This window comes from Cryptococcus neoformans, chromosome 4, assembly GCF_000149385.1.
Source record: "Cryptococcus neoformans var. neoformans B-3501A chromosome 4, whole genome shotgun sequence".
NCBI classification, from domain to species: Eukaryota; Fungi; Basidiomycota; class Tremellomycetes; order Tremellales; family Cryptococcaceae; genus Cryptococcus; species Cryptococcus deneoformans.
In genome coordinates, this window is record NC_009180.1 from 398,916 (window position 1) to 418,810 (window position 19,895).

Consider the following 19,895-nt stretch of genomic DNA (forward strand, 5'->3'; position numbering starts at 1 on the left):
GCAGTAACATCGGCAAAGTCCTTTGCAGCGTCGACCTCTCTTTCAGCTTGAACCTCATACTCGTCTTCAACTTTGGGCATTGCTCCGTCTTCTAAGGCTTCCATGGGATCCCTCGATCGTCCGTCCTTCCCTTCCTCCAATACGTCCATAGGATCGTCTGCGCCATCCTCTTGATCGAGACGAGCGGTTTTGCTAGGCCGAGGGGAAGGAGTACCGCTCTTGTCTTTGGAGGATCTCTTTTTATGCTTTACGGTGAGACTACTGGCTGAGAGAGGCGGGTCGCTTGGGGCAGAGGAGGACATGGTGTTGTGGGATACAAATGGAGTGACCAGAGACCATCGATGCAATTTTGGGACGAGATGGTGGACGAGGAGGTGGAGAGATCACGTGACACGGAGCTGGAGAAATTGGGCGAAAAACGGCGGGATGAATTGCTACTTCTTTCGATTCATTCCATGTCCTCCACTACTGTCCATTTCAACTTTGTACTTTAACCAACTCTATAACCACAATGGCTATCTTCGGTCTCTTCGGAAGCTCTGACCCCGCCCCTCAAGAATCCTCGGCCTCCGCTGAGCTGTTCAGTTCCACAACCTTCAGATCAAACGTCGTCCCTTCCCAGCCGGAAGCCCAGGGGTCCTCCTTCATCCCCGATCCTCCTTCCCAGTCCGCTCCCGCACCCGCTCCCACCGCACCCGCCCCAACAGCCCTTGATGCATTTGGATCCGCGTTCGATCCCGCTAGACTCCACCCATTGGCTGGATTGAGTGAAAACCTAGATTTTTTACAGCTCGATGAAGAAAAGTTGAACGACCTTGAAGGAGCGGCCAGTGTTTTGCCAAGCAGGGGCTGGACGGATGATCTCTGTGTTGGCACAGGGACGACTTATCTTTCTGGTTCGTTGGGTGTATGCTATACATCGACATGGCGAAAAGCTGACTTGGTCGCTGTTAATAGGTTTGGCTATCGGTGGCACCTGGGGCTTAAAAGAAGGAATGTCAAGACCGCTGGGAAACAACCCCTCCTTCAAGCTCCGGCTGAACAGTATTCTTAACGGTTGTACGAGAAGGGGAAGTTTTATGGGCAATTCGCTTGGTGTTTTGGGTGGGTTAATCTTGCACTTTCTCTTTTGATATTACCTCTAATGTCGTACAAAAAGCTATTTTCTACAATATCTCAAACTCTTCTTTTGACGCCATCAGGGGGAAGCATGATGTACTTAATGCCATGGCTGCGGCGGGTTTGAGTGGAGCGATTTACAAGTCAACTGGTGCGTCTCTGCCTATCCCCGTTTATGCATTCTTCAGCGCTCAATTAATCTTTATTTAGCCGGCTTACGACCCGCTCTTGTTGGCGCCGGTCTTGGAACAGCCGCTGCAGCTGGCTGGTCCGCTTTCAAGAACTTTGTGTAATCCATTTTAAGGGGCACACAGTTCTTCATCATCACTAAAAAATAATCCGCAAACCTTGATAGATACCCCTGTACTCATCCTTTGCATACGGATGACGGTTTATGGTTCTTACGGGAATTATGCACACCCCTCTTTCTGCTCTTCTACAATGTTGATCTCATGTATCTGGGAACGGTATGGGCGCGTGAGAAAGTCATCAAGATGAAAGTGTGCAGTCGTGTTGGGTGTTGATGGTCCATGAGGGGATAGCTAGACGACGGTTGGCACCTATAAAAGTAGAATCAGTATCTTTGCCGACCGCCTCATGACGTGGTGGCAAAATTACTGTTCTCAGCAGACATCCTGTCGTAGCGGCATGGCAACGGACCTGACAATTCTAAAAAAAAAAAAACGAAAAGTATTTAAAACTAAAAAAAAATCGGTGAGCTAAAAGTGATGACATCATCAGGACCACGAGAAATGGACTTTATTCGGATATCCGTTCGTCGCTGCTGCTGTTGTTGGCATCCAATGGTACACATACATACATACTCTTATCATTTTATCTTGAAAGTCTTTCCATCTCCCATAGATTCCGCCGCTGCCTCCCCCCAATCTACGACCATATACTTCCAAGCCTTGAAAGTAAAACAGACATTACAGTTAAAACATGTCCCACGTTGATGTCACAGTCGATGAGGCTACGATCAACGCCATCCGTCAGAGAATGTTGGAAACCGGCGATTGGGAGCGGTAAGTTATATCCTGCATAGCTCAGTCTTTTTTGAGACATTCCCTGCATCATATTCTCTCGGACAAGTGGTGCATGTCACACGTGGAAAAGCCGAGGTTACAGCTAAAAAAGAAAGCTCAAAAATTATGCAGGGCTAGGCGCCCCTCTCTCTCATGCGAAATGTTTTGTGAACGCAAGGCTGAGGACATTGCTGATTTTTTTGCATTAGAATACAAAAGCTACTAAGAGCACATTTAGAAGAGAGCGGATGGGTTGATGATCTCAAGGACCTTGCAAAAGGTGAGAAAGGGGATGGTGAAAAGGCAAAGATTGGTAGCTGATCCGACATCCCTTGCAAATCATCTTGCTACTTTTTCAACAACACTTTTGTCTCAAAATCCTTTTCAATTACATGATGCCATGATCATACCTCAATGCGACATACCCTATCACATATTGCGTACAAACCGAAACGCAACTTTTTTCAATATACCCATGTCCCCGCCGGACGCGGTGTGTACAAGCAGAAAAAGCTCGAGCTCAGGATGTACCAAACCTCGAAAACCTTGTCAAACAAATCAGCGAGAGTGCAGCTGGTGAGCTTATTCCTCTCCCCTCTCCCCCTTTTTTCGTTTCTTCCTATTCTACATCACCATGCACCTTTTACTGCAGGTCCACGGTTATCAAATCCTTCGTGCACCATTGACTAATGACTTGTCATTTGACACAGGTATGGTAAGCGATAACGTCAAGCGTGACGTGATGCTCGAAATTGAAAGCGTGCTCGACCGAGAGGTTGACCAAGCATGAAACATTGGACTGCGGCGTAGACTATGATGAGGATGGGAAAATGCCAAAAAGGCGGTAGACGGGAGAGCAGAAAGGGGGGAGCGTCTCAATTGTTCATCGGGGAAGATCGACTTTTCGTAAACGATCACATTAATAGAGCATCCTTGTTTGTTGTATGCATAGTTCGTTATATAGTTTCATTCGAACAGGCAAAAGTATACCAGTTTAAGTAAGACGAAAACTACTCTTTTTTTCCCTATCCGCATAACGCTTAGATGGGGCATTGCAAACAAATGACTCGTCCTGCTACAATAATATGTGCCAGCGATATCCTTGTATCTTGCATCCAACAAGTGGCATCATGGTCAATCCAATGGGCGGACGAGCAAAGAGTCGATAGATACACGGCGATAGCCTTGCAATTAACCCCTGGGCAGCAGTTCTAAAGCAAGACTAGGCGTTGTACCATTGTTTATGAGTGCGCTGACTCTTCTCTATTCATCGTTGAACACATATAATATACCATATGAAATAACATGATAGACTTTGGGGGACTTTTTACAGCTGAGAAATGGTACCGTCATCAGAACGGATTGTAACGGAGCCATCCTAGATTCACCCCGGGTCTGACATTAGCTTCTTTCGTCTTTTCAAAACAGTGAGAACGACCTATGATAGGCTACTGTTTGATGTACGTAAAAAAATGACGCACCTCGTTACCAAAGTACGCAGCCTTGGCCATGCCACAGAAAAGTCCGACTTCGACGACACCGGTCAACATTTTGATCTTGTGCAACAGCTAAAGTAAGAAACAACAAGGCGGAAATGTTTCTTGTCAACTGTATGTCCAGGAGGCAAGGAAGAAAAAAAAAAAGACCAAAGGGAAGCACGTACCTCTTCAGGCTGTCGCATCAATTCCTCAGCGAAGGGAGCATCAATGATAAAGTTTCCATTATCGCTGACCACAGGTCCAGCCTTCATCTTACCCATACGCAAGCTAAGACCAGGCTGACCGTTGGGAAGAACATGTGGGGAGCCCATGTGGGCGAGGTTGGTGAGGACTTTGGCGTACGCAAAGGGGACGACTTCGATGGGAATTCCTTTAGTCCACTTTTACGGGGAGGCAATCAATTCAATAGGGGTCATCGGAAAACGAATGAATAAATATCAAAGGGAGAAAAGTGACATGGCGTTAGTTTGGTCTTCGAGACAAGAGAGGAATGCACGAACAGATGTGCCGAGAACTTCAGAGTTCTTGCGGTAGTCGGCCACGATGATCCACGTATCAGCAGCCTCTGCGAGGACCTTTTCACGAAGCTGACAAGCGCCGCCGCCCTTGATGGAGTTGAGCTCGTTGTCGACCCTGTACAAAAGTCAGCAAATCAATGTCGACTTGCTCAATCGTGCATTCATCCTGCACGATCACCTTGCTTCAAAGCAATTGAAAAGTAGCTCACTCATCGGCACCGTCAATGGTCACGTCGATTCGAGCATATTGATCCACGTCGCCCAAAGTCAAGCCAGCTTTAACGATAAGCTCTTTGGACTGGAAGCCGGTAGGAAGGAAAACCCGGTCTTTATTGGCTTCAAACCCTTGAGCAAGTATTCTGTCCACGACGTAGGGGACAGTGGATCCTGATCCGATACCAATGACCTGTTGTTGTGCGCAGTCAAGTAACTGCCGGTTGCAGAGTAAACACAAAAATGACTTACCTTGTGCTCGTGTGCGATGTGTCGGTCCACAGCGGCATATGCTGCCAAACGTTTGGCAGCTTCAACTGCAGGCAGGACAGGGAGAGGGACAGAGGTAGGCAGCTGGTTTCCAGCCGTCACAGGCTGAGTAGGAGGGACAAACTAGAGGAGACACTTTTAGTACGAAAAAGCACTACTGTTCAGGAAGATACTTCACGGTGTTGGCAGCGACGACGCTGATAGGGGCATTCGGCAGGCTTGCTGTCTTTTGCTTGAGAAGGTCTACGGCCGGGGAGGGCATTGTGCGTAAGAGACGGGTCGTGAACCTGAGTGGGAAAGATATTTTGAAAAACGGTTGGGCGGGTAAACGGTGGTCAATACACTATTGATGGACCAGTATGGCTTTCACCGAGAGCTCTAAATGAAAGATATGGGGATCCTATATTGCAGGTGCCACCACCACTGAATCAACGGAGCTATGGCCCGACTCTCGCCGGATACAGCGGACCGCGCCGCCAATGAACGCGGCTGGTTTGATTTCGCTGTGGATGGTAGGCGCGCGCGAGTGTTAGGTGCGCCAGGAGCGGGATCTGATGGGGAAGCTGTTTGTCGTCGCACGTCGCGGGTTACGTCACCCGGCAGTCCAGACGCGGTCCACGGCGTCAACACGTCCTTTGGTAGTACGCAATCGCATCAGAGGACAAACAAAAGATAAAATTCGCCACGCCCTCCTCCGCCCGCCATGACTTCCCCGCGCCATCCCTTCAAGCCAGCCCACCGCCACGCCTCCTCCCTCTCCGCCATGCCGCCCCGCCCCGCCGGCTCACCGCGTCCCATCTCAGCGCCCCTCTCGCGGCACTCGTCTCTCCGCTCGCGGCCGTCGCGCCCGTCCGCCAGGACTGGCTCGCCCGCCGTCTCCACCGTCTCGCCGTCGCGTCTGCCGGCCACTGACTCTGTCTCGTACTTCCCTCCTTTCGAAGATATGGGCAGCATATGTTCCGAGGGACAGGGCTCCTCGAGCGGTCGGTCTGAGAGGGAAAAGGCAAGTGAAAGAGACAGAGAGGGGGATTTACGAGCCAGTGCAGGCAGCCACAGAAAAAGGGGATCGTTGGGATCGATAGCCGAGTTCGTCTCTGCAAGCATCTCGTGGGGCCTGACTCCATTTGCGTGTGCGAATACCTCTCAACACCCCAGTTATTGCCGTGAAACATCGCCTCCTGTGCCGGCGACACCGACTACGTCGGAGGAAGCAGTAGAAGCTCTCTCGCGTAAATTTACTTCAAGTAAACAGAGGGTACTAGAACCCTTTTCTGTAGGCCCTCAAACGGAGGACATGGTTGTCAGAGAGAAGGAAAAGGTCATCAAGGGGATGCACAAACGGAGAATGATGAGCGAATGCGAAGTGGAGACGATGGTTGCGGCTATTGGCCATAAAGTCCTAGAGGGGAAGGATGATGATGAGTCAGTAGTTGAAAGCCTTCTTGACGATGTGAGTCATTCCTTTTTGCATCGCACAGGGCTACAGGCTAAAATGCCTGCGACTGTTAGGCACCACCCTCGAAACCGCAAACGTTTGCCTCTAATCGACGGCCAAAGCCAGCCCTTCAAGTCCCCATTCCCACCCTTCCGATCTGGCGATACCCGATGCCCTCCCCACCCGTGACTTCCCTCTGCCCTGACATCCCCCTCGAGGCATTTTCCATAGCCGTCGATAATCCTTGTTCTCCCATGACGGCTACCTCGTCGGAAGCTGCTTCGACCTTTCTGACCTCAGATGCGAGGACACGTCTCGAAGACGAGAGACGAGCAAAGATCGAAGTGGAGCAGGTTGATTGCTTAGCTGAACTGCAGCTTACGCGAGAACCACAATCTTCAATATCCCTTACAGAACATTCGTCTCATAGATTATTCGATCCGGGTCAAGCCACGCCTAGAAAACCCCAACTTCCATACCTATCTTGCCGAGTACTGGGGCAAGAGAAGTACGAATCACACTTGTTGGGAGAAACGGGAGAGTTGAAGCGTATAAAATCTGGATCCAGCGCGAACAGCTCTGACACGATTAAGCCACAGGCAAGTGTTTCGGGTGAACTGTTGAGGCGGTAAAACTGACTCCTGAAAGAAAGGTTGCCAGCTCCACCGGGCATCATGGACCAACATCGACAATGACGACGGTAATAATATCCTGAGTCTTTGAGCGAATATTGTATGGCGTCAAAAAATGGACTTTAACGGACTTTTATTCTGGTCATATCGAAAAAAAGATTACGTTGCACAAGTTGAAATTGGTTTCATATCATTGTGTATAATCCCCGTCCTCTATACCTATTGTTTGTTTGTAGTCATCACAGTTATCTACCATGGTAGCCATTACCGATTATACATCCTATATTGACATACGCGTCCACGCTCAGACCAACCTGCCGAGTTGTGAAAGAAAATAAAAGCCGTGAATTCATCATAAAAGGGAAGCGGCGATTGTTGAGTTTTGAAATGACAATTTATCAACAAGAAGCACCACCGCGCGCGTCAACGCGTTCTCCGCAGGTTCTCCCCGCCGGACTACGTATAGTGTTTGGGCACAACCGACCACAGACACCTCCGTCACTTTCAATACCAATGCTCAAAGCTCAACACCCCCTTGATAAGACACAATGTCCCTCTTAGACTCGCTCGCACAGCAAATTCATGCCACCCTCCTCTCACCCCCTGCCAAGTTTCTGCTGACCTCTGGACGGGCGCTCGACGACCAGTGGTGGAGAGTGCGCTTATTCTGGAACGGTGATAGAGATGGCAAGACCGAAGTAAGAGTTTGGACCGCTGATATCAATCTAGACGAGGTAAGTGTATCAAGATTCCATGTCAACTTTCACTACTACTCCGCCGTTGCGGCCCCTTCTGTCATGCCCTGCATACCCGTATATAATCATTGCTCCCAATCCTGCTGGGTGCCATGTTGCTGACAAGCCGAGTGATTGACTTTTTACCAGGTTTCGGCAACAGAAGAAGATTTGGCTGCGGCTATCGAAACCGGCATGCTCCATGTCGATTGTGGACGACGAAGTGTCGATTTGTCCGCTTTGGATGAGCTTTCCGTGCGTCTCATCCTTTTTATCATTGTTTTCTTCTGAGGAAACGTCTCATCTTATGATGGACTTACATGGCAACTTGATGACAGTTGCATGTACTCATTCAGCCGAAGCCCATCATAACGTACCTCACTCTAGGGAAAGTAGAGGATTATGTCGGTCAGCTGATTGAAGTAAATTACAAGGTATGTACAAACTTCTTGTCCGAACATCTATAAAGGGGTCAATGCAAGCGGAAAGTGTGTGGTGTGATTGACCCAACGCCCCTTTTCTATGTAGTTACTGTCAAGACCCGTGGCCACGAAAGAAGATCCATGTAAGGGTTCTCCTCAATTTGCGTGACTTTCATGAACCACACCCCGTTGAAATAAATAACACTGATGAATTTTCTTTCTGTGTAGCCGAAGTGAAGAAGCTCCGTTCTCAGCTAGTCAGAAAAGACGCAAGTCCATTCTTTCTCATCAGATGGGACATGATGGCGAGGCTATCGTCATAAAATGCTCATGATCATTGACTGATCAAACCCTTCTTCATTTATCGCAGGAAGAAATCGCGACAATAAGGAGTAAGATGTCGAATTTGAGCAGTCAAGGAGCTTCAAGGGGATCAGATTATAAATGTAAGCCTCTAGGACAACCTTTATCATGTTTCATGTTCATTTGGCTTTTTGGCGTTGTTGTCTTTGACCGCTTCCCTCCAGCCTCTCCAAGTCAAAGCCCGCAAAAACCGCGTACGATAATACCGAAGAACGCAAGCAAGATACAACCCAACCAAAAACGGTACGTTATCCCAACGTCATTTCATATTCTGTCATGCACCACTCGGCTTTACCTTCTGGAAAGCCATCCATGCCTCCCTTCCATCCCTACTACCTTTAGTGTAACCTGTGCCATGGAAATACAAAGGTCATAGGCTTATCATCAATAACGCCGGTCCTCTTTTGCAGACGTAGGGTTATGCAAGAAGAGTTTGCGAGCGACTCCGACTCAGACTAAGCGAAAGTTGGGGGCATGTCTATATCCATCCACCTTTTGCGCCGACCGGTCAGATAGAGGCAAAGGCGAAATGTTGACAAGGAGGTCAGCGGGAGAACGTATGTAACGCAAGATTTCTTCACTGGAAATTCAATACAACATATATTAAATTATCTACCGTAGCAGTTTTTGGACGGCCTATGCACATGATGTAGACAATCGGAAACAGGTCTTCTTTCGCTTTTTACTAACCTTCCACGCCCTTGACACTCCATTTCCTCTTTTTGGCCCCAGCCCCTCCCGTTTCTTCCTCTCCAGCCCCGTTTCCAAAGCCAACTCTCGTGCTACCAGCATTTACACCCCAGCCCGCAGCTAGACCAGGGTCTTTCCTATAATTGACCAGTCCCAGCTCAGGAGGGATGTCCCCTCGTTCGGCAGCAGTGAGTTTTATAAAGTCCAGCAACGATGATGTCACTTGGACATGTTCTTGCAAGTTGAATGAATAGTCTCCCTGTTTATAGAAAATGACAAGAAGCAGTGTCAGTTAATGAACAGACATATATATATATGTTCAACAGAGGAAATGGGGAGAAACATACATTGGACGTTGTATAAGTCCATTTTTCAGGTAATCCTGGCATCCAGCTCTCTGCGTAGCTCAATTTTTCCCCAGATCCACCCGTCTCACCTCTAGCTGTTGATAATGAAGCGATGGACGGTTTCTGATCACTTTCTGTGGATAGCTCTTGGCGAAGAAGGTCGGGTAGAGTAAATGTGGTGGACGTTGGGGAGGGGGGAGGTGAAGATCGAGTTTGGAGATTCAAGGCTTCGAATTTGTTTGATATTAACGAGCCGAAAACAACCAAAATGCCCAAGAGAAGCCATGGATACAAAGGACGAAGACTTACCTCTTCGCTTCCGTTTACTTTCTTTTCTCATCGCATCCACACGCCATCCAGTCTCTTCCTGAGCCATCACAACATCGCCGGCGTGAACATCCCTTCGTCCACAGAGGTTTGCGTAATCCTTAGCTCCTCCAAGTACATGTTCTATATCTACCCGTCAAGATGGTCAGTGATTGTTCTCCTCATTGTGGTAACTCTACCCAAGGGCAGTAAGATAAACCCACGGCATTCAACAAGACGTTCGATCTCGGTAAGAGCCCCAGCTTCTGCGCCGTCGAAGCCCCGACTTGAAAGAGCTGAAACTATGAGACGGCGAAGGAAGGGCGGTGCGGCGGAGGGAGGTATGTAGGCGGCTGGAGCGGGTGGAAGAGAGGATGTAGTCGAAGACATTACCTTGAAAACGTTCGAGAAGTGGACAAATAAAGATGAGATGGATAAGGCGCGGAACGAAGGAAGAGCGAGTTGCCAAAGTCGTCGTTGTCTCGATTCAATTGTTTGTTGTGGTGGTTGTTGTCGCGAGTACCAACTCAGAAACCACAACGGCGACGAAGAAACGATAACAACGGCAACAATCTCACAATGGTACATCAGGATAATCCGTCCAACTCTATCCTCCTCCTGCACCCGCCCGCCCTCGACCCTACACACTTTGTCTCGCGTCAGTCTTTCCGTTCTTTGCGAACCCTCGGAGCTGACCACTCGCAGGGCTCATCTCCAAAGACCTTTCTGTCGTTTCAGATACAGAACCTGTATCGTGGATCATCGATAACAAGTATTACTCTGCCGAAGTCTTCTTCCAACTCATCCCAATTCCACAAAATCTAGACGGCGACGACGTGCTAAACAAATACCATGATGTGGGAGTTGTAGTTTACCTGTTTGAGGGCCCGATTCCCAAAGTGCTCCCTCCGAGGCTAGTGAAATTCATGTCTGAGCCTCGAGACGTTGCTATCGCAGTCCGTGCTTTATCAAGTGGATTACCGGAAGAGATTCAGGATGGGGAAGGGGAAGAGATGACAAGTGTGACAGAATTGTTCGATGAGATTGGGATGGAGTTTATTGACGAAGTCAATCCTTTCACTGACGAAGATGACGAGAGACGTGAGTCTCTTCCGGTTTCCTTTTAATGTGGAGTCTGACCGGGCGCTTATCTTAATAGCGATGATGCCCTTGGACATTATTCGTCAAACTCTCCAGACACATCTATGGCCAGGAATGTCTCGCAAACCTCTTCACACTTCTTCGCAAATGCCTGCCTCAGCCCCATCTTCTACTACGTCTTCAAGGGCGCCCTCACCTGAACATGCTCAGTTCGACGTAACCTTCAATCCGCCCGTCCAGGACAGGAAGGGGGATGGCGAACAGGGCGAGGGAAATAGTGAAAAGAAAAGAATGGGACAGTTTCCCGACCTTCAGGAACTTGTCGCACAAATGTACGGCGCTGATTTTGCCGCTGTTGACAGCTTCGACAAGTTTGACCAGTTCAGTACTGGCCTTGAGTCGCTGTCGTTGGCCGAGAGGGGAACATACGTATCACTCGATGATATGGAACTCTCTCAGGATAACGATGATCACCAGAACCTGGAAGAATGGTTGGACGAGGATGAGGAGAGAATGGAGTCAAAGAGTATAGAGATTGAAGAAAAGAATGGTCGAACGAGTAGAGAAGCTGAGGATCAGCTACACCAGGACAGTGACCAATTCGACCCAGTCTTCGAACCCAATCTCAGTAATCACGAACCTCAACCCCCAGGCTTTCAAGATGATTTTACCGATTTTCAAAGTGCACCTCCTCCACCGTCATCTACCGGTTCTGCCACACTAGCGCTCGATCCCACACCTCTACTTTTACATTTACAGTCTGTCCGAGCCGAGTTAGCGGGTGTGGAAGACGAGGACGAAAGGCGCGTAAGAGCTGGAAGAGAGGTTGCACATATGCTCAAGACATTGGGATTAGAAGTGGGGGTTGATGATGACGATTTGGGACTAGACGATATTGGGTTGGATAGTATCTGAGATTGTATGATTACCTGTGAATAGAATTACATGCGATGTGCATACTATTGAACATTTCAGCTACTGATTTGTCATATCTCGCACACCCTTCTCGCTGAAACTCAGCATTCCGCCCTCTTGCAGCAACTCTACAATCTTCTCTGCCTCCGAGACTTTCATATCTCCTAAGGCCTGGTTCACCTTGTCAAGGTTCTCCGTTTGAAGAGCTTCTTGGAATCGAGGGGGGAAGCTTTTGAAGATCTCCCACTTTCGTTGCAACCATGCTCGCACTTGCTCCATATCAAGCTCTTCGACTCCTTCGCCTTCCAAGAGAATTTTCTCCGGGGGAGGTCCATCAGGAAGATTGAAAGCAATGGTCATGTTGGGATCTGTGGCAACAAGTTGAATCTGCTCGCGTTCGCCAGAGGGACCAGCGGCAGCTTCTTCAGCGAGAATCTCTCGAGTGCGGGTGGCAATGCGATTGTATGTGCGTTGGAAATCTTCGTTGAACATTGTGATAGATTTCGGGTTTTTTTGAATCATTCTATGTTCCTTTCATTAGCACGTATATCATAAATCGAACAATAAAACAACTCACTTTTGGAAAAATAACCCTACGCCATCTTTGCCCAATTGTCTGCAATAGTTCACTAACAAGCTTTGGTGGACACAGCGCATGGCCAGTGACTTGTCGCCTCTGCGTTCTGCATCAAATGCTTCGGCGAGAAGTGAATCGTGAGTAGAAGATGAAAGAACGGAAGAATCGTTTTTGATAAAGTCATAAGCCTTTTCAAAGTCACCAAGGGGAATCTGAGCAAATGCACGCCCGGCAGGAGAGAGGGGACCGAAATCTTCTTCATCGTCGGTGTCTTCCGTAGCAGGAGCTACTGGCGCAGCAGATGACTGACCGGGTGGTAAGCTTCGTTGTCATTGGTCCTAGTACAACTCACGCTAGCCTTGGGATTCAACACCTCGATAGTCTCAACCTTTTCCGTCTTTTTATCTTTCTTGGGCCTGGGTGTCTCGTCCCACACAGAAGGTTTGGGGGGAGCGATCTTGGAGCTACTCCAGCCCTCATGGATGTCATCAGAGGTGATCTTTTTTTTCAACTCTCCTTCCTCTTTCTCAATCTCCTTCTTGACCTGTTCGTCGCGTCTGTTCAGCTCGGAAACATGCCATCTGAGTCTTTGTTCGAGTTTCTCAGCCAAAAGCTCCTTCTTTCCCTCCGGCACCTCTGCGGTGGCCCAGTCAGGAAGACCAGTATTATCATCCACTTTCTTTCCATTGTAGAGTACGCCGTTTCCCTCGATTCTGCCGCCTTCAACGAGCCATGCACCCTCACGGAAAACATCGCTCAAAAGTTGGGAGAGCATCATGTCATAAGTCGGCTGATTGGGTGCACCAGTTTCAGGCTTCTCAGGAGAAGGATCCTCTTTCATTCGACGTTGCACCGCCCGGTAGTGGTCGAGCCCAGAAGAGGAAAGGCCAGAGATGATTGTTTCGATACGGGGCCGGAGGACCGAGTTGAGAGAGAGCTCAGACTTGAGCTTCGAGATGAGGAGTTTACGAGCTTCACGCTTCTCGTGGATATCTCTTTGCTTCCATCTATACGAGATCAGCATCGCTATATGAGATATTGTATAAAGTCGACATACCGTATCATACTCTTCTTGTCGACATTCGGGTGCTCCTCAATGTCCGAGTCATCGGAGAGCTGTGCGGTCAGCCGGAGATGGGCAAAGACGGCTTACCTCGAGCATGTCCCACTTGGAATAGTTGAGAGGCATGTTGTGGCTGTAGTGGAAGATGGAAAATGGAGGAGAGAGGGGAATGGGCTGTATTGAGGATATATAGGTATATATGTCTATGTGAATCCGTCGAACGCTCGAGAACTCGACGACCGGCGGAGGAGTGATCGGACATGTCCGCCTCCACTTCCAAATTCACCCTCCTCCCTGCCTTGCTCGCGCTGCTTTCGCCAAAATTCTTGTTTTGTTTGTCGTGTACACGTGTATCATCTATTCTCCATCGCATCCTTCAATTCTTCCACACATCATTTCTACCATGTCTGACGTAGCGTACATCAAGTCTCTTCTCGGTGTCCACCCCGACTTCCCCAAGAAGGTCAGTCGACTTTATTTCTCCTTTCTTTCCCGCTACTTGCTCACTCTACCGCTGTCAACAGGGCATCACCTTCCTTGACATCTTCCCCATCCTTCGCGACCCTATCGCCTTTGAGACCCTCATTACTCATTTCGTGTCTCACATCTTCAACACCCACAAAGTGAAGCCCGATGTCATCGTGGGTCTTGATGCCCGAGGCTTCCTCCTCGGTCCCGTCATCGCTATGCGTTTGGGTGCTGCTTTTGTCCCTGTGAGAAAGGCCGGCAAGTTGCCTGGTTCTGTCGAGGTTGTAACGTATGAGAAGGAGTACGGAGTGGACCAGTTTGAGATGCAGTCTGATGCTGTTACCCCCGGACAAAAATTCATCATCATCGAGTATGTCACTTTTTATCTACCTGAAATATATATACGTATATATACGTATACATATAGGCAGGAGCTGACCAAACCCTTGCCAGTGACTTGATTGCAACCGGTGGATCAGCAGCCGCTGCTGGAGAGCTTGTCAAGAAATCTGGAGGCGAAACCCTTGAATACCTCTTCATCGTCGGCTTGCCCTTCCTCAAAGGTCATGAAAAGCTTGATGCCCCGGTCTACTCCATGATCGAAGCCGAGGACTAAAAAGTCAAGAGTGTTCTAGTTACATAGACTATAGATGGGAGCCGGATAATCTTGTACATGTAGCTCTTTGGGTGGCACATAATACCGTACATTCCTTTCAGAGGCTTTTTGGCTGTGACGCATGACAAAAATGAAGATCCCGCCGCTGACGCGTGCTTTGCTGTCTACTCATTCCAAAGACACAACATGCAATCAAGGCTTTTAGCCTTTTTATATCTGTTCCAATCATCGTCTTATCAAGATCTACCATCGATCCACCGACTACCGACACCACCGCGCGGAACGGTTAAGATCCAAAAAAAAAATTGGGTATATTCACCACTAGTAGGAGCTTTTTTTGGGTTGACTTCCGGATCTTCAACGCTAGATGGCTATAGAAGAGAGCCAAGCCGGAAACCCCGCCGATGGATATATGCTGCACGTACGGTTCATGTTGAGATCTGAAGACGCGCATGACTGTAAATATATGCATCACGCTTCAAGAAGGCAGTAATTAATAAGTGATAGCAAGGTACGTAGTAATAGTAGACGCGTAATCTTGTAGTAATAATTAATTATTACCACTTTACACTTAGTAACAGCCACATGTGGCCGAAAACCATATAATATCAACAAGCTTCGAAGCCCATTTATCTACACTACATATTAATGAATGTATAATGTGTCGTAGGTTGAGGCTGTTTGCCGATAGCAACCCCCCTTTGCAGTGATTCTCTTCGTTTTCTACGTGACGATGATGATCTCACTTTCGACATGAGCCTTATAAAAGACTCTTCAAATCATCAATCTGATCCGCTTTCTTCTCTAAAACCTTTATGACCTCCTTCAACCTGCTCGCAACTTTATGTCGTTGGACCACATCGGACGCAGGGTCGAGTTCCTTGTATCTGTCGGCCAAATCGGCATATACTCTGTGTTTTAAAAAATATAGAGAGTTAAACACAGTGGTCAGCCTTGCAACTTTTCGCAAAACCTCAAAACAAAGTCCTAATGAGTTTATGATACTGACAATTTCAATTGTGTAAAGTCAATTTCGAGTTCATTGAGAACCTTTTCAAGTTTGTTTTTTCCCTTCTTAGTTTCTTCTTGCTGTTGCTTAGCCTCCTTTTCGGCTTTGGGATATTCGTTGCCTTCGTCAAAAATGAAAAAATCCTGTCCAAGATCTTTTTCAAAGATGTTATGGGACCCATTTTTTCCTGGGGTTTGCTCTACGTTCTTCTCCTGTGCATGTTTCCTGTCTTTTTGATCCGTTTTCTTTCTGAAAGAAGGATCAGATTCTGGCTTGGACAGGACACTTGATGGTTGACGCGAGTGTGCCTTGGCCGTGGGTGTGGGAGAGTACGTAAGGTTATCCGAGGGGTCGTACGGTTTGGGGAAAGAAAAAGGCGTTTGTTGGGTAGGCGGTTGAAGGCTGTCGATACTACTCGCGGCAGCGTGAAGACCTTGGCTTAACCTGGAAGGGCGGGGGGACTGCTGCGTTTCTTTCTGTCGGCTCTTGCCATCCTTGCGCCCGTCCTCAACATGACGGTCTGATTCAAGGGTTGCCTCTCGGGCGACCTGCCTTACTATCCTCTCCATCTCCTCTCTTTCCATCTGCAGTGTCGGTTCTCCTCTCGCTCGCTTGCGTGCTTCAAGACCTTGTTCGACGATAGAATGAAGAGCAGATATCTGTTTGGAAAGGTTATCAATCTCGGAGCGGAGCGAAGAGAGGTGGGCGGAAGTGGACGACGAGTGGGTAGGCGGAGGAGCGGGTGTGGCTTTGAGTTTTGCAACAAGGGATTTCTGACTTTCCAAATCGAGTGTCAGACGAGACAGATGTTTACGAGTGGAAGTCACCAGCTCTTCTAAAGCTATGTATGTGTGTTACAATGAGTGATTTTGTTGGTCGACATCAGCTGCAGTAACACTGCTTACCTGCTTTCTCCTTTTGGATTTCTGCCAGGTTCCTCTCCCCATTGTTCAACGTTTCGGCCAGTTCTTTTTTTGCACGAGCAAGCTCCTCTTCTAGTTCGCGGACCCTTCGTCGAGATGTAGAGTTTTCAATGTCAAGGGCTTTCAGCCGCTGATTTAGCTTTTCCAAGGTTGCCGGAATATCCGCTAGTGGCGGTCAGCTGATCCGACGTATCCATGGTCTGTAGTCAAAGCAAACTCACCTGCTGGAATCCCTCCCACACTCTCATCTTTTCCCAGCGAGCCAAACTCTCCAGGTTTAGCGGGTGTGTTGAGCAAATCGCTCAAGCCCGTGATATCGCCCAATGTCCTGTCGCCTCGTACAGGGGCGCTTACCGACCGCGGCTTGGAGTGTTCGGCTCGAAGAGATCGGAGGCGGTCTTTGGAAGCAGTTGTGGGTTGGAAAGCTCCAGTTGCACCAGGCTTCGTAGCCGTATTGCCGTGCCTGCTCTCGCCAAGTGGTCTATTTCCTCTTGCGCTCTTTTCATTCTTCGAGGTGTGTGCAGGAATCCCGCTTGGATGTCGTGGTCTTGGTTTGGGAGTATCGTTGATTTCAGGCTCCCCGTCACTAGGCGGAGGGCTTGGGAGCGGTGTAGAACGTGCAAGCGTAAAAGAAAGGTCAAGGGGATTGGATCCCAAGGGAGTAGGCGTCCTCGTGGGTGAAAAGGGAGAAGAAGGCCGGCTTGGAAGTTTCTGGAGAGAAAGTCAGCGTTATAAGCATGAAACAGAGTGCGACATACATCGCTGCCCATTACTCTACCCAGCTCGTCTACCAGCCTTCCCAAGCTTCGTTCAGGATCAAAGTCTGCGTCGCCCGCTTCGCTGTGGCTGTCCCTGCGGCGTGCAAAGATGCCTGCTCCAAGGGTGACTGCGCTTGCGTGGTGCCCTGCAGTCGAGGCCGGGCTTGTCCCGATGAACATGCTCTGGTGGCGGGAGCTGGAGTCGGGAACGGAGGACGGCATGGCGAAGTGCAGTGTCAGAGTTGTTTGTTTCCCGGTGCCAGTGTTTACCACAAAAACAGCCGCGGGTCTGCGATGTTACGTAATCCAAAGTGGAGTATCGCGTCATATTATTGTTTTTGCGGTGGGTTTTTGGCGGAGCAACAGCCTCTCCGCGATGCCCCCCGCCGACGACCTCACACCACAGAGCGCACACCTCCTCCTCGCCTCCCTGCGCAACCTCAGGACATCCCTCACACACACCCTCGACCGCCTCGACGCCACCATCCTCCGTGTCCACGCAAGGGCAGCCTTGTCCACCCTCCCACAACAGGCGGCACTCGGCACTCCGGGTCGTGCGCCCGCAACTGCCCCGCACGCTGCAGGAAATGGCCCGGGAGAACAGCCCGTGGAAACGCGCCTGCAGGCTGATCCATGGGTTCTCAGGGCGCAGACAGTGGAAAATCGGATCATGAGGCTGAGACAGACCGCTAGAGAGCTTCGTGAGCGTGCTGAAGCCAGTGACGGACGTGCACTGCCGGCTGTTCTTGGTCAGGAGCCTGCAGATAGGATTCCCGAGAGTGCGAATAACGATAATGTCAGTGGTGGCCAAGCCATGTTGACATTCATCGACTCTATCAGGCAAGATCAGGCTCAGATCGAAAATGGGATGCGACGCCTTGACGCTCTCAGCACGCACCTGGTTTCTCAGAGGCCCAACTTGAGCAGCGCTGCAGCAAATAACAGCAGCAACGTTTCCAGCCGTCAGACGAGCAACATTGTCCGTCAGAGTACACCAAGGCCCTATAATCGTCCGCGTGGTTTAGCGCCCACGAACAGTCGCTCTGCCTACCCTGATCCCGAAAGGGTAGCCTCCAATAATGTCAGTCCTCGTCGCGCATCATCCCCTGCGTCGACCATTCGTGCATCTGACCAGAATCATCTTGGGTCTGGAGGTGCAGGGCGCAATACTGGCTCTCGGGAACACAATCCTCTATCGGAGATTGTCTCGGATGTACAGCGAGAGAGCAGTGCGATGGACAGTCCATCTTCAGAAACATTTGACCCGCTCGGAGATGGTCCTTCAACCAGAGGTGTAACAGCTCTTCCTAGGGATTCGGATAACCGCGAATTTGATTTCCGTTCTCTATTCGATTCCCCTCTAGGATCTCCAATCCCCTTTGTCGGCGGTTCGTCCTCGAGTGTCCGCATAAGAGACGTTAATAACGGCGGCAATGCTGCAGATGACAGCCTGACACGCCGTGGACGCACGGTCCATCAGCGTATGAACAATTCTCAACCTCAGCGTCAGCCCCAATTACCTCGGCCTGGTATCCTTCCCGATATGCGTGAGCTTCGCCGATTTAACGAAATAACTCGGCAGTCGAATTTTCGTTCGGCGCCCGAACGTTTTACCTTGTTTTTCGATGAGATTCGTCCCGAGCATCTGGAAAGAACACACTCTCCCCCCGATAGAAGAGTAGAGGATCAGCAGGGGCCATTGAGGGCAGAATCGCACGCAGCAGCTTCAAGCTCAGTCACGGACGATGTCGATTCATCTCGTCATGATAATGCAAGATCAGCCCTTGCTGAGAGGACGGGGGCTCAACCGCCAGGTCTCGACGCCACACCATCATCGCTTTTTAATCAATACACTTTGCCGCCCCGAAATACTCGGAATCAGGATGACACTGCGTTTGAAGAACGCATGGAGCGTATTAGAAATGCCAGGGCAAGTCTGAGGCAGGTTAATCAATTAAGGCGGGATATGCGTACTGTGCGAGGTGGTGCTCCACCGGCTCCGGGGATGGGCACCGCAGAATCGCCCGTTGCGTCAGTCGATACCACTGTCTCAAGTGGAATTCGGGCGCCTCTCACGCGAGATTCGGATGTAGATCAGGATCCTCGACGTAGAGATGGTACAGCAAGTAGCCCGCGTACCCGACTGGCGCCAACTGTCAATAATACGCTTCAGCTTGATCCCACCGATCCGACTGACCCCTGGAACACTGATACCTCGTTCCAGGGTGCGATGGAAACGCTTCATAATGCTCTAGCAGGCGAATTAGAGCGTAGACATTGGGTTATTCAGTCAGAGACTGTTGACAGCAATGACAGGGAGCGGCGTCAGCACCACGATTTGGGTGACGACGGTATAGGTCTGGATGTGTTCGTTTTCGAAGTGGGAGCGACAGAACGGGGGTCCACTCCTGAACGAGAGGCGGCCGTCGCAGATGTAAGAAGAAGTGGAGGGGATTCGATGGTCGGGGAGAGTGAAAGAAGGGATGAAGAGCTGCTGGAAGGCAATGTGGATGAGGAACACGAAGAAGATCAAGACGAAGAACAAGGTAAGGCTTTTACAGAGTCCGAAATTGGGTGCAAATATACAATGTCGCGGGAGGGCTGATCAACTTTTTTTTGGTGTAAAAAGACTCTAGGACCCGACGGGATATGGGGCTTTCAAACCGTAGGGTGTCGATGAAAGAGTGTTATCAAGTAAACCTCCATCTGTGGCCCGGTACGGCGGGTTGGGGGAATTCTCGAGGGGGAGGATGTCCCTGTCGGGAGGCGACTATAGAACCGTCGCAGATTTAACTGTGTAAATATAATACTCTTGTTGAAGGCTGTCACTTATCAGCCTCTCTGTTTCCCTGCTATTTATATCCTCCAGTGTCCATTATTGTCTCAAACAGG

The 19,895-nt window shown here is 49.5% G+C and overlaps 11 protein-coding genes across 11 annotated transcripts in view; 6 read left to right on the plus strand and 5 right to left on the minus strand.

The window, feature by feature from the left end:
- CNBD1250 (hypothetical protein) overlaps window positions 1-302 on the minus strand; it is a gene marked incomplete at both ends in the record, with an annotated part of 3,606 nt that extends 3,304 nt beyond the window's left edge. The window contains one exon of the mRNA XM_770984.1: window positions 1-302. This exon is cut by the window's left edge and continues 37 nt beyond it. Within this exon, the coding sequence (XP_776077.1) occupies window positions 1-302 (302 nt within the window).
- A 209-nt stretch (window positions 303-511) lies between these two features.
- CNBD1260 (hypothetical protein) lies at window positions 512-1,412 on the plus strand (the record flags this gene model as incomplete). Its single annotated transcript, XM_770985.1, has 4 exons — window positions 512-896; window positions 958-1,104; window positions 1,160-1,270; window positions 1,330-1,412. The coding sequence occupies 4 exons, from the start codon at window positions 512-514 to the stop codon at window positions 1,410-1,412; spliced, it is 726 nt and encodes a 241-aa protein (XP_776078.1).
- Window positions 1,413-2,061: 649 nt separating this feature from the next.
- Window positions 2,062-2,934, plus strand: CNBD1270 (hypothetical protein; the record flags this gene model as incomplete). Its single annotated transcript, XM_770986.1, has 4 exons — window positions 2,062-2,144; window positions 2,354-2,439; window positions 2,649-2,720; window positions 2,855-2,934. 4 exons carry the CDS (start codon window positions 2,062-2,064, stop codon window positions 2,932-2,934), a joined length of 321 nt encoding a protein of 106 aa, XP_776079.1.
- A 537-nt stretch (window positions 2,935-3,471) lies between these two features.
- On the minus strand, window positions 3,472-4,906 carry CNBD1280 (hypothetical protein; the record flags this gene model as incomplete). The annotated part of the gene is made up of 7 exons (XM_770987.1): window positions 3,472-3,522; window positions 3,626-3,712; window positions 3,808-4,023; window positions 4,144-4,276; window positions 4,371-4,567; window positions 4,627-4,767; window positions 4,823-4,906. 7 exons carry the CDS (start codon window positions 4,904-4,906, stop codon window positions 3,472-3,474), a joined length of 909 nt encoding a protein of 302 aa, XP_776080.1.
- Window positions 4,907-5,974: 1,068 nt separating this feature from the next.
- CNBD1290 (hypothetical protein) lies at window positions 5,975-6,794 on the plus strand (the record flags this gene model as incomplete). Its single annotated transcript, XM_770988.1, has 3 exons — window positions 5,975-6,094; window positions 6,154-6,678; window positions 6,732-6,794. The coding sequence occupies 3 exons, from the start codon at window positions 5,975-5,977 to the stop codon at window positions 6,792-6,794; spliced, it is 708 nt and encodes a 235-aa protein (XP_776081.1).
- A 2,121-nt stretch (window positions 6,795-8,915) lies between these two features.
- On the minus strand, window positions 8,916-9,963 carry CNBD1300 (hypothetical protein; the record flags this gene model as incomplete). Its single annotated transcript, XM_770989.1, has 4 exons — window positions 8,916-9,179; window positions 9,268-9,494; window positions 9,577-9,723; window positions 9,798-9,963. The coding sequence occupies 4 exons, from the start codon at window positions 9,961-9,963 to the stop codon at window positions 8,916-8,918; spliced, it is 804 nt and encodes a 267-aa protein (XP_776082.1).
- Window positions 9,964-10,152: 189 nt separating this feature from the next.
- On the plus strand, window positions 10,153-11,589 carry CNBD1310 (hypothetical protein; the record flags this gene model as incomplete). Its single annotated transcript, XM_770990.1, has 3 exons — window positions 10,153-10,231; window positions 10,279-10,674; window positions 10,733-11,589. The coding sequence occupies 3 exons, from the start codon at window positions 10,153-10,155 to the stop codon at window positions 11,587-11,589; spliced, it is 1,332 nt and encodes a 443-aa protein (XP_776083.1).
- Window positions 11,590-11,649: 60 nt separating this feature from the next.
- Window positions 11,650-13,355, minus strand: CNBD1320 (hypothetical protein; the record flags this gene model as incomplete). Its single annotated transcript, XM_770991.1, has 5 exons — window positions 11,650-12,112; window positions 12,167-12,471; window positions 12,519-13,173; window positions 13,224-13,282; window positions 13,320-13,355. The coding sequence occupies 5 exons, from the start codon at window positions 13,353-13,355 to the stop codon at window positions 11,650-11,652; spliced, it is 1,518 nt and encodes a 505-aa protein (XP_776084.1).
- A 277-nt stretch (window positions 13,356-13,632) lies between these two features.
- CNBD1330 (hypothetical protein) lies at window positions 13,633-14,313 on the plus strand (the record flags this gene model as incomplete). The annotated part of the gene is made up of 3 exons (XM_770992.1): window positions 13,633-13,692; window positions 13,754-14,067; window positions 14,151-14,313. The coding sequence occupies 3 exons, from the start codon at window positions 13,633-13,635 to the stop codon at window positions 14,311-14,313; spliced, it is 537 nt and encodes a 178-aa protein (XP_776085.1).
- A 760-nt stretch (window positions 14,314-15,073) lies between these two features.
- Window positions 15,074-17,225, minus strand: CNBD1340 (hypothetical protein; the record flags this gene model as incomplete). The annotated part of the gene is made up of 5 exons (XM_770993.1): window positions 15,074-15,224; window positions 15,323-16,163; window positions 16,228-16,410; window positions 16,467-16,956; window positions 17,004-17,225. The coding sequence occupies 5 exons, from the start codon at window positions 17,223-17,225 to the stop codon at window positions 15,074-15,076; spliced, it is 1,887 nt and encodes a 628-aa protein (XP_776086.1).
- A 154-nt stretch (window positions 17,226-17,379) lies between these two features.
- CNBD1350 (hypothetical protein) lies at window positions 17,380-19,796 on the plus strand (the record flags this gene model as incomplete). Its single annotated transcript, XM_770994.1, has 2 exons — window positions 17,380-19,549; window positions 19,633-19,796. 2 exons carry the CDS (start codon window positions 17,380-17,382, stop codon window positions 19,794-19,796), a joined length of 2,334 nt encoding a protein of 777 aa, XP_776087.1.
- Between the last annotated feature and the right edge of the window lie 99 nt (window positions 19,797-19,895).